Source organism: Amblyraja radiata, chromosome 14 (assembly GCF_010909765.2).
Source record: "Amblyraja radiata isolate CabotCenter1 chromosome 14, sAmbRad1.1.pri, whole genome shotgun sequence".
Taxonomy (NCBI): domain Eukaryota; kingdom Metazoa; phylum Chordata; class Chondrichthyes; order Rajiformes; family Rajidae; genus Amblyraja; species Amblyraja radiata.
This window is the reverse complement of record NC_045969.1, coordinates 40,979,429-40,992,102: the sequence shown is the minus strand read 5'-3', so window position 1 is coordinate 40,992,102 and position 12,674 is coordinate 40,979,429. Positions and strand designations below refer to the sequence as shown.

The 12,674-nt window shown below is 43.8% G+C and overlaps 1 protein-coding gene across 1 annotated transcript in view; it reads right to left on the bottom strand.

Moving 5' to 3' along the window:
- The window catches only part of pola1 (DNA polymerase alpha 1, catalytic subunit), a 248,098-nt gene that overhangs the window by 224,970 nt on the left and 10,454 nt on the right, over positions 1-12,674 (bottom strand). Inside the window, exons 9-11 of the mRNA XM_033033174.1 lie at positions 8,812-8,947; positions 6,573-6,748; positions 1,213-1,325 (exon numbers count right to left, since the gene is read on the bottom strand). Of these exons, the coding sequence (XP_032889065.1) occupies positions 1,213-1,325; positions 6,573-6,748; positions 8,812-8,947 (425 nt within the window). The remainder of the gene's footprint in view (positions 1-1,212; positions 1,326-6,572; positions 6,749-8,811; positions 8,948-12,674) is intronic.

Genomic DNA, 12,674 nt, shown 5'->3' with positions numbered 1-12,674 from the left:
GCTGTGAGATATCAAGAAGATATGGACACCTGCGTGAAGGGGCAACAATATAGTACCATGTGGAAATTTGTGAGGATGTTCACTTTAGTAGAAAAATAAGTAATGGTGACTATTTTAATGGTGAAAGATTGAGTGATGTTGATGTTGGGAGGGACTTGTCCTTGTAGAGAAGTACTGAAAGGTGACATACTGGATGTGCAGGCAATTTGGAAGATAAATGGTATGTTGCCTTTCATTGCTGGAGGAGGAGTACAATCTCAGAGATGTCTTACTACATTTGTATTGGGCCACTGAGAAACCACCTGCACTGTGGCAAACAATTTTGGTTTTCATACCTAACTTGGTACTTGGGATGTCAGATAAGGCTCACCATGTTGGTTCTTGTGATGGCAGATCTGTCACATGAGGAGAGATTAAGTAGGCTAAGTTTCTATTTGCTTTAGAAGAATGTCTCGCAATTTTGTTGAAACATAGAAATTCTTCAATGGCTCACTAGGAGAAAGAGTCTAGAACTCTTGGTCCCAAAGGGTCGGTCCCAAACTAAGAGGTAAATAACATAGGACTGCAACGAGAAGAAATGTAATCACCCAGAGTGGTGAATGTTTTGAATTTTTCTTTACCCTCAAGACCTATGGAAGCTCAGTTATTTATTACTTCCAAAACAAAGTACAGTAGTTCTCCAGCTATTAGTGGAATCACAGATTGTTTGTTTAGGATATGAAACTAGTGTTCAGGTGGAAGGTCGGTCATAGTTTTGTTGAGTAGTCAAATACTCCTGTATCTATTCCCATCCAACATCAGAGCCCGATGCAGTACTGTCAATAAGCACTGTTTTTTTGTAAAATGTTAGCACTCATTCTGTGCTCAAGTCTATAGTTGAGTTTGAACTTAATCTATTAATTCACAAGAAATTATAAAAGTGAAATCAATTTCTTGGGAGACGATTTAATAGATCCAATGAGGAGACATCACAGGCAGTGGAAATTTAAAGTTTTTGCTTCAGAACAAAAACAAACAGGATTCGCATTGACGGAGCGTATATCTCAAGTTAGTAAGCAATTACAATTAAATACATTAAAATGGTACAACTCAATTAGTTATGATTATACAAACACTAAACTCATAGCCATCAAGTAATCACCAGAGCAGACTGATATATTGAATGAACAACTTTGCAAACAAGTTAATGACAAGGTAACTGCCTCTACACACCTTTTCCCTTGGCAACAGGTACACTGTGCGCTCAATGTTTTTCACAGCCACACAGCAACTGACGTACGATTTTGCAGATTCAATCCACACTTTGCCGAAGAGATAAACCACCCCTGAGGAAGACACAAAATGGTTAGTTGTCGCTCCAATATAACCAATAAACATGCATACACAAGGTCAATTGATCAGATCTTTTAAAGATGATGACAGCACTTTTCAGTTCAGCTCCTCTGAACTGAAACGTTATTTTAATTAAATGTGTAGGTATTTGATTAAAATCTGTCCGATATGGCTCTATATTGCTGATGATGATTCAGTCAAACTTCAGACTTGGCACGAGCGTGAGGAAACTCTTGGGATTTGTATTAAGAATCATTGCAAACATGTGGAAATATCAAACAGGTGGCAAACCACCCTATCTGTGTGGCTCTGAAAGGAAATGGTAGGTTTGTCAAATTGCTGGTCCACTGTAGTAGCAAGACCAGTAATATGCAAGAACAAGTCAGCAATTACGTCATGTGGTTTTTATTACTCAAGATAGCAGAAAATAAATGCAACATACTGAAGAAAGGCGAGGAACATTGTTTAGAATGCTTCTTAAATTATAGGACCAGATTTTGCTGGAAAATAGAGAAAACTGTCGGTCTACATCAGCATAGTAAAATTAAAGATATTATATAAGCATGCATAAAGTAGCCATGGCAAAATAGATACATGAACATCACAGAACCAGGTGGGTCTGACCCAGAAGCTATGTCCAGTTGCAGAGGAATCCAGGCTGAACTAAATATTTTATGCTAGGTACACAAAATTGCTGGAGGAACTCAGCGGGTGCAGCAGCATCTATGGAGCGAAGGAAATAGGCGACGTTTCGGGCCGAAACCCCTCGGTTTCGGGCCGAAACGTCGCCTATTTCCTTCGCTCCATAGATGCTGCTGCACCCGCTGAGTTCCTCCAGCAATTTTGTGTACCTTCGATATTCCAGCATCTGCAGTTCCCTTTTGAACACTAAATATTTTATGCTACTTGACTGTTTAGAGTCATAGAGTGATGCAGTGTGCAAACAGGCCCTTCGACCCAACTTGCAGTGGCCAACATGTCCCAGCTACACTAGTCCCACCAAACCCGCGTTTGGCCCATATCCCTCTAAACTGGTCCTATCCATGTACCTGTCTAATTATTTCTTAAAAGTTGGGGTAGTCCCAGCCTCAACTACCGCCTCTGCCAGCTTGTTCCATGCACCCACCACCCTTTGTGTGAAAAAGCCCCCCTCAGATTCCTACCAAATCTTTTCCCCTTCACCTTAAACCCATGTCTTCTGGTCCTTGACTCATCTACTCTGAGCAAGAGACTGTGCATCTACCCAATCTATTTGTCTCATGATTTTATTCACTTCTATAAGATCATCAGTCATCCTTCTGCTCTCCAAGGAATAGAGTCCCAGCCTACTCAACCTCTCCCTATAGCTCAGACATTCTAACATTGGCAACATCCTTGTAAATCTTCTCTGTACCCTTTCCAGCTGAACAACATCTTTCCTTTAACACAGTGCACAGAAGATCAACGGATTGGAAAAGGAAAAGAAAGAGTTACAACCCAGAATACCATGGAATAAATAGTATGGGTGGAAAAAAGAAATAAATAGCAGAAAACACTGGAGAGAGTAGTTTATTGGCACCTTGACAGTAAGCACAGTACTTGACAAACCATAAATCAGTACATTAGAGAATGTAACAAGAGAAATGCAATTATCGTGAGAATTTTAATCATCATATAAACAGCAAACTAGACTAGCAGAGGGCAGATATAAAGTAAACCAGCAGGTTGTAGCAATGTTACAAAATTTTGAGATTTTAAAAATCAAGTCTATAATTTATCCCATCAGATAAAGCATAAAAATAAGTTTAATTTGACACCTAATTCACTTTCATATCTCAAGTATTTAAAAAGTTATGGCCATTTTCATACTCGGAAATGAGCATCTTGTTCCCTATTGATTTTCTATGGACATAACAAAAAAGCTGTGATCGTGAACAGTCAAAAGCCCATAACTTTCTTAAAAATTAAGAGAACTGAATGAAATTTTCAGTTATCATAGAGTGAAGCATTCTGAAACAAATATAAAATAATCTTACTTGGATGACCTGAAATTAAAGCATATAATTAGTTAGTTACCTAATTGTAGCTAATTTCAGACTTCAATTACTAGATCTAAACATCTATCCATTTCTTAATAAATGATTAACATTTTTAAATAGCCTAAATGTCCAAATAATATTCACAAATAATTCACAATAAAACATGATTTTTAAATCTCATTTACATTAATTTATAGACCAAATGGAAGGAATTTAGTGTTCAATTGCTGTAAATAAATGCCCATTTAAATCAGCTTTCCAGTGGGTCCCTGTGGAACGCGCTGGTTTAGAACGTTCACATTGCGGTAGATTTGTGCCCCAAATGCCCAGAAAAATACTGCGGGATATAATGGGCCCAAAATGAGCTACTCGCAATATTAAACTTTGTATAAAGGGATCTTTAGAAGCCCTTTTTAATGTAAAAATAAGCTACATACCTTCTGTGGTTTGCTCTATGGGACCCTGCGGTTGCTGGCGGTCGCGGGTTTAGAGATTGATTTTTAAACTACTATAACTATTATACGAGGCCTTTAAAACTAATACAGGTGCACAACCTTTTATCCGAAAGCCTTGGGACCAGACACTTTTCGTAATTCAGAATTTGTCGGTCTTCGGAATGGAAATTTTTTAGCGTAGATTTTAATGGCTGGCTCAGTGGTAGAGTGCTCGGCTCATATCCGCAAGGTCGCGAGTTTGCGCCTTGATCCCGGCAGTTACTCAGTCGCGAGTTTGAGTCTTCAATGTCGTTTTTTCTTGCAGAATAAATGTCTGTATGTAATGCAGTGTGTTGAATGAATTCCTGAATTTGTAAATGTGCCCGCAGCATTCAATCAACTCTCGCACTCATGTCACCCTAGCGGGGCTACATGCCCTTAGGCGGCCTAGCTCGGGGATTCTTGAATCCCCGAGCTAGGTCGCGAGTTTGCGCCTCGATCCTGGCAGTTACTCGGTCGCGAGTTTGTGTCTTCTATGTAGTTTTTTCTTGCAGAATAAATGTTTGTATGAAATGCAGTGTAGGGGAGGTGCACTGACTGTGTGGGCAGAACTTTGGAAGTGATTGCCCACCAGTCTAAAAAGCCGATGTGTCTCCCTGTCCCTGGGATAGCAGGGGGCGATCAAACAGCACAATACCCCCCTCCCCCTCCAACTCCAGAGGAATCCGCTCCCCAATGGGCCGCTACGGCGACAAGTGGCAGTTTGCCCACAGCCCGAGCTGCGCCCCCTCATCCGCCACCCCAAGAACAAGACGTACCTTGCACACCATCAGCTTCTTCCCCTACGTGTTCCTCTGGAGTTGGAGCGGGGCTGGGCTGGAGTTGCTGCTGGCTGTGGGTCTCTGGGATCTCCGTGCTTGCAGTGGGCCTGGGGGTCGGTGTCCCGTTGGTCCTGACGTCTCCGGCCACCCCCCTGGACTGGAGCTGAGACTGGGAACTGTACCGCCCTTGCCCCCTCCCTCTGCAACTGCAAACAACCCCACTCTCCTGCAAGGGCGGTACAGTTCCCGGAGGATGGCAGGTGGCCGGAGACGTCAGGACCAACAGGAACCCGCTCCCCGATGGACCCCTACGACGCCCCGAGCTGCGCCCCGTCATCCGCAACCCAGGTTCCTCTGTAGTAGGAACCAAAGATCTTTGGTTGGAACGGGGCTGGACTGCTGCTGGCTGTGGGTCTGTGGGATCTCCGTGCTTGCAGTGGGCCTGGGGGTCGGTGTCCCGATGAGGGGGCGCAGCTCGGGGAACGGCTTCTGGTGGTCCTGACGTCTCCGGCCAGTTTGCAGTTTTCCTCTGTAGTTGGAGCGGGGCTGGGCTGGGCTGGGCTGCTGTTGGCTGTGGGTCTCTGGGATCTCCGTGCTTGCGCTTGAAAAGTTCACCGAGGGCGGCCCGCAGAGGTGACAGCGGAACCTCCGGTCGGTCCTCGAAGAAACGGGAACTAAATCCCCATTCATAAAAGAGAAGGTGAGGGTATATTGCGCGGGAAGGTTAATAATTGACAATATGCTGCGGCCTGCCCGCTGAGTTAAAAAGTTCCCACGCAAGACTCACGATACACTGTGTATCGTGAGTCTACCGTGGGAACTTTTTAACTCAGCGGGCAGGCCGCAGCATATTGTCAATTATTAACCTTCCCGCGCAATATACCCTCACCTTCTCTTTTATGAATGGGGATTTAGTTCCCGTTTCTTCGAGGACCGACCGGAGGTTCCGCTGTCACCTCTGCGAGCCGCCCTCGGTGAACGTTTTCAAGGACCTTTCTTCAAGGACCCCAAAAATGGCCGCTATTCGGAGGTTTTCGTTATTTGGATCTTCGGATAAAAGGTTGTGCACCTGTAATAGCTTTTGCGACGGGGTCTTCCAGCGATTTTTCGTTAATAATTAACTAGGCTGAACATCTTCGATTTGAACAGCCTAGAGAAAATCGCGTTTTAAACCCGCCCCCTCTAAACCGCGCCAAAATCGCGCACACCCGCAGCGACAGATTTTCAACGACGCTTCAGGCAGGCTTTGCAACATACCTACAGGTTGCAATGCAAAATGACTTTCAGACAGTGACCAGGGCAAAAACAACAGAAAGAAGCCAACAGTTGGGGAGCTGTGGAGAAGTTCATAGGTTTCAACGTGGTATTCAGCATAAATGCTTCTGATGGGAGAAAAATGGTTAGCTCTCACATTTATCACTCTGACCACCCGATCAAACCACAGCCAGTGAAATATAAATTTCCAAGTATGATGCCAGGGGTTCTCCCACTGATACTGATCAAACACTTTACCCAGACAAAATAGGCTTGAGCGCAAATCATTCAGCAATAGTCCATGCAGAATATCCTAAAGCCCTTTGGGACAAAGAGACAAAGGATTTTGCTTTTGGAAGTTTGAAGAGAGATTCAGCATGTCACCGAATACTCGAACAAACTATTACAGATGTACCGTAGAACATATGCTGATCGGGTGCATCATGGCTTGGAATGGCAAATCCAATGCACGGGAATACAAGAGACTGCAATGAGTAATGGACAAACAGCAGGACTCCGCTTGGCATATGATGAGAAGGCTCTCCCCCATCAGATCCTTCTTGTGGCGATGGAGTCACAGTACGTTACTACACTGCTCACAAATGATGAACTGTCCACAGCCAGCACTAACCATTATTGTCAGTATAATGTAAAGCAAACATTACTATTACTCTTGGATTTTAACTGCGACACTTATGGAAGATCACCTTTACCTGGTTGGTGATACTGGTCCTCATAAGCATCCACCCAATAGAATCTGACGACTTGCTCTCCCTTTGAATCTGTCACCAATGGCAGACGACTGGCATCCACCTGTACCTCAACCACCAAAGCGTCACTTTCATCCTGGTTCATACGATCCCAACAAGATTCAGTGAAAGTGGAGTTTCTGAAAAAAAGATAACACATGAAGAATGTACAAAACACTTTCTTGAGATAACCAAATGCCATTTAATCGGACCACCACTGAAATGTGATGCAGACCAGCATGATGGACTAAAGACAGTGGATGTTGTCTAGCAGAGCTGCCACCTCACAGCGCCAGAGACCCAGGTTCGATCCTGACTGTGGGTGTTGTCTGTAAGAAGCTTGTACGTTCTCCCTGGACCGCGTGGACTTTCTCCAGGTGCTCAGGTTTCCTCCCGCATTCCAAAGATGTGTAGGTTTGTTGGTTACTTGGCTTCTGTAAAATGCCCCTAGTGTGTAGAACATAGAATTGGTGTACAGAATTACTGTATGGTTGGTGTGGACTCGGTGGGTCGATGACACGTTTCCACGCTATCTCTTAACCAGTTCTAAACTAAACTAGTTGGGTTTCTGGAAAAGATTCAATAACGTTACAAGTAAGAGATGAGCAAAAATGAAAGCATAAAGACCTAGAGGTGAGCTTTTGACAACTTTGGAGGAAAGAAAGTATGGGTGAAGAAAATATTCAGAGGTGGGGAGTAACGTGCAACATTCCCATGGGGATCTGTTCCAGAGTCTCAGCTTTCCATTGTATATTTTAATTGGATTGAGGGACAGAAATCGTATACTAAGCTTATGGATCGCATCAAGTTACGAGGCACAATAAGTTGAGTAGCAGAAAATGGTGTTACCAATGAACATGTAGCTAGCATAAGTAGTCAAAGCCATGATTTATGAAATGAAATACTGGGAAAATGTTCTGTCATCCAAGTTGTATTCAAAGAAAAGACAGAATGTTTTCTTAATCGGGGGGAATCGAAAGTGGATGAGCAAGGGGGTTTTGCTGACCCCTGTGAAGTGAATCGGTACAGTGAGTGATTAAAGAGGTTTATGAAATGTCAATGTCTATCCCAAACCAAATGGGTACAAAGGGGAGAACACAATGCCCTAAATCATTGGTCGGATGCCACCTCGAATGCTGGGAACAAAGAATATTCATCCTTAATAACATATATTCCACATACACACCTATCTATTCCTTTCGTGGACTTGTACACCCTTATAAGAGTATTCCTCATCCTCCAGCATTCCAAGGAATAAAGTGCTGGCCTGCTCAACCTCCCCCTATAGCGCAGGTCCTTGAGCACCCATGAACATACTCGTAGATCTTCTCTGCACTCTTTCCAGTTTAATAACATCTTTCCTATAACCTGGTGACCAAAACTGAACACAATATTCTAAATGTGGCCTCATCAATGCCTTGTACAACTGTAACATGACCTCCCAACTTCTATACTCAATACTCTGACTGATGAAGGCCAATGCACCAAAAGTCTTTTTGACCACGCTATCCACCTATGACGCAACTTTCAAGGAAATTTGTATCTGCACTCCTAAATTTCTCTGCTCTTCAACACCCTCCAGAACCCTGCCATTCACCATGGAGGTACTGCCCATGTTAGACTTTCCAAAATGCCACACCTCACATTTTCCTGTGTTAAATTCCATCAACCACTCCTCAGCCCACATGATCAAGATCCTGCTGCAAATTTTAATAACCATTTTCACTATCTACAATACTACCCACTTTAATGCCATCTGTAAATTTGCTAATCATGCCATGTACATTCTCATCCAAATCATTGATATTAGATGCTAAAGCTTTCTCCTGGCTATTTTTTGCAATCGATTTCATTTTTTAGCATGCTTCTCAGTTCTCAAAACTCCTCCCAGGACACGTTTGATCCTAGCTGCCTATACCTGCCCCATGCCTCCCCCTTACTCTTGAACAGAGCCTCCACTTCTCTTGTCATCCAAGCTTCCTTATGGCCACCTGCCTTGCCCTTCATTCTATCTTATCCTCTGGAGATGCTACAGGTCTGGATTCAGACTGATTCATTGTTAACTGGGAATTTAGCTGTTTAATGCAACTGTTTTATTTTGCAGGAGACTCAAAAAAAGGACCAGATTTTACCCAACTCCTTCCCCAGATCCATGCCCTTATGTTAGTAATCTCCTCAAAGTCTTTTCCCACACCCAACTTACTTGAGTGATTTGTCTTCCTCCTTGGGTTCTTTCACTTTGATGGTTTTCTCTCTTTCCACTTTGACAGTGGGCACGGGTTCTGTGTCCATGGACTCATCAAAGTCTCCCTCATCCAACTCCATGTCCTGGGCATCCTCTACAGATCAAAATTCAGTATTTCAAACACTTGACCCAGGACCTTCACAGAGCCGAGAGTTTTGAACAGACAAACTCGCAAACGCAATCCTATTAAAAGTTAACCTTCAGGAAATGTGGCAGTGCATAGATTCATGTGCAACGGTGGCATGGTGACAAGTCATTGGTGCTGCTTCACCACCCACTGGCTAAAGAAATTCCTCCTCAAACAGAGAAAGTCTCAACACTGATCGCTTTGGTACATTACTTGTTAAAAGATCGGCTTCCATTAGCAATAACAAAATCCTCAATTATCACCAAGCTAAGTTCATAAATTCATGTTCTTAGGAGCAGAATTAGCCAATTCTGCCTTATCAAGTCTACTCCACCATTCAATCATGGCCGATCTATCTTTCCCTCTCAATCCCATTCTCCCGACTCTCCCCATAATCCCAGACACCCGTACTAATTAATAATCTATAAATCTCCAGCTTAAAAATAACCATTGACAACCTCCACAGCCATCTGCGGCAATTAATTCTGCAGATTCACCACCATCTGATCACATCCTCTCCACGTCCACTCTATCCAGGCCTTTCACCATTCGATAAGTCTCAATGAGGTCCCTCCCCTCATCCTTCTAAACTCCAGCGAGTAAAGACCCAGTGCCATCAAAAGCTCATCATATGTAAACCTGGACCCGATTTCTTTCATAGCTCTGCATCTCATCAGCTCTCCCATTACCTTGTGGATCACTCTGCCAAGTGGGCCATCAGTACAATGGTCAACATCCTATAGAAGAATGCTGCACGCTAGCACAAGGCTAATTTAGATATTTCCCATGTAGCAGACACCAAATAAAGTCAATGAGGGAGCACCTAGCTGTGCTATCTATGTTAAATGACAAGCCAGACAGAGAGATGCAACAACAACCTCAGAATGAATGAACGTTCAAAACTGCACTAGATAATTCACTCACTCTTCAAAGTTTAAATTCCCCTCCAGGCATACCAACAATCCTTGATAAATGTAAAACTCAGCACCAAATCAGTAGGTTGCTGTTGTTAACAGCTTTGGATTTAGAAAGCACATGTGGCACACTAAAATTTAAATTAACACCTCAACACTTTGATCAAGTTAACACTCAATTTTTGGTTCAGAAGTACAAGCTGCAAACTTCCTTCAGAGCATCTCCTGAGCTTTGTTCTACCTCCATCTGGTGGTCAGTACGTGAAGGACAATTGATTTTGCCTGTTTCGCTGCTTTCCTTCTGCCCCAATACAGGTTGAACAGATAGTCTGATCATAAGGATGACACACTGAATGTCAACAAGTTAAGACCCTGCCCATTATAATAGGGATAGGGCCATGCAGAGGTTGTGAAAACAGTTGAAATTTGACAATGTTGAACTTGAAAAATTTCACAAATCCACTTACACAGGCATGTGCTTGACTTGCCCAACAATATTTTAGTTGAGTAATGGGTGGTAGAGGTTCCCATTTTGCCCAGTACAGTACAGCCCAGAATAAATGCAATTTTGATACATGGAATAATAACCTTTTAATAGTTGAGACTCAAGAGACTGCAGAAGCTGGAATCTTAAGCATTAAAAAAAACTACTGGATAAACTCAGTAGGACAGGCAGCATCCGAGGAGGAAAATGGGCACATGACGTTTCAGCACAGAACACTTTATCCAGCCTCGAAGAAGGATCCTGGCCCGCAGTTTTAGAACCCTTTTTCATAACTCGAAGAAAGATTCTGACCTTAAATGTCATTTCCATTTCCCTCCACAGATGCTGCCTGACCCGCCAAGTTACTCCAGCAGTTTGTTTTATGTTCACCCTTAAAAGTGCTGGTCATGAACTTTAAAGGTACCAGATTAGACAAGAAATGTCTAGTGCTCAAGTCTACAACATTGAACACAAATCAGAAACCCAGCCAACAGATTCACTCTTTATCAGACTTGGCCCTGGGATTCAAAGCCAAAAAGTCAGCTTGTTCTCCTAAACTCAAGAACTGTCCTCAATTCCAAAGTCTGAATCAAGTTTTGTTCAGCCTTTTAAAAACATTTCCCTCCTTCAGTTTGTGCATTTCTTAGTTTTAGGTAAGTGATACGGTGTGGAAACAGGACCTTCGGCCCACTGAGTCCACCAGACCAACAACCACCCGTGCATTAGTTCTATCCTACACACGAGGAAAGATTACAGAAACCTGCACGTTTGGAGTGCGGGAGGAAACCAGAGCTCCCGGAGAAAACCCAGTCACAGGGAGAACATGCGAACTCCATACATATAGCACCCAGAGTCAGGATCGAACCCAGGTTTCTGGTGCTGCAAGGCAGCAACTCTACCGATGCATCGCCCATTTCTATTCAATCTCAGCTCCTCACCTCTTCTCCTTCAGAATCTTCCTGCTCCATTTTCCAGCACTATTTTTGTGTTTTATTCTCCAATTGCACGGGTAAAGAACTGGGTTTCAGGAGCCTTGTTCTAGAAGTAACCCAAAACACTAGCATCTTTCCTTTGCACTGTTATGGCCCAACTTACTCAGCATTTCCAGCCTTTTCTGTATTTTAAACAAATCACTTTAAAATGGTGCTTTCCATGCTACTCGAAGCATATTGTAACAAATGAATCGCAGCCACTGTAGAGGATCAGAAATGGAAAAGCCATTCCAGAAACAGCGATTGTTGTGCATGAAACTGAAATATTCTTCCGTTGTCTGTCAGTCTGGCAGTATCGTAAATTTGTAATCAAGGCTTGCTAACTCCAAACGAGTTTAAAAGCAAGGGAGAATTTCAGGGAGAAACACACAAAAATTGCTACGCTATTTATCCATACAAACCCACACCACAAGGTAAAGCTGGGTTATAATTATTTAGTCCATTCAACATCCAATAGAAGAACGGTGTAATCTAGCACATGTCTAATTTTGATATTTCCCCGTAAGATCCACGGACGATGCGGTCTCCCAGGTCTTGCACACCGCTCTCTCCCATCTGGACAGCCAGAAGGGGGGCTACGCGAGGATGCTGTTCATAGACTACAGTTCAGCCTTCAACACGATAGTCCCCACCAGACTGGCCGGGAAGCTAATGGAATTGGGGCTCAACACCTCCCTGTGTGCCTGGGTCCTGGACTTTCTCACCGCCAGGCCCCAGGTAGTCAAGATGGGAGGGAATACATCGAAGTCCCTCACCCTGAGCACAGGACCGCCCCAGGGTTGCGTCCTCAGCCCCCTATTGTACTCCCTGTACACACATGACTGTGTGGCTAGGTTCAGCTCCAACTCAATAATTAAGTTTGCTGATGACACTGTGGTGGTGGGCCTGATCTCAGACAACGACGAGAAGGCCTACCGGGAGGAGGTGGCTGGTCTAGCACTCTGGTGCCAGGATAACAGCCTCCTCTTGAACATCAAAAAAACGAAGGAGCTGATCATGGACTTTAGGAGGGCACATCATCCGAGGACGTACATTCCATTGAGGATAAATGGGGATCCTGTGGATAGGGTGAACTGTTTTAAATATCTGGGAGTCCACATCTCCGAGGATATGACATGGGCATCACACGCCTCAGCACTCATGAGTAAGGCAAGGCAGCGCCGTTACCACCTCAGCCAATTGAGGAAATTCAGAGTGTCTCCGAGGATCCTCCAGTGCTTCTACGCAGCGGCGGTGGAAAGCATTTTGTCCGGGAACATTACCATCTGGTTTGGGAATTGCTCTGCCAAGGACAAGAAGGCTCT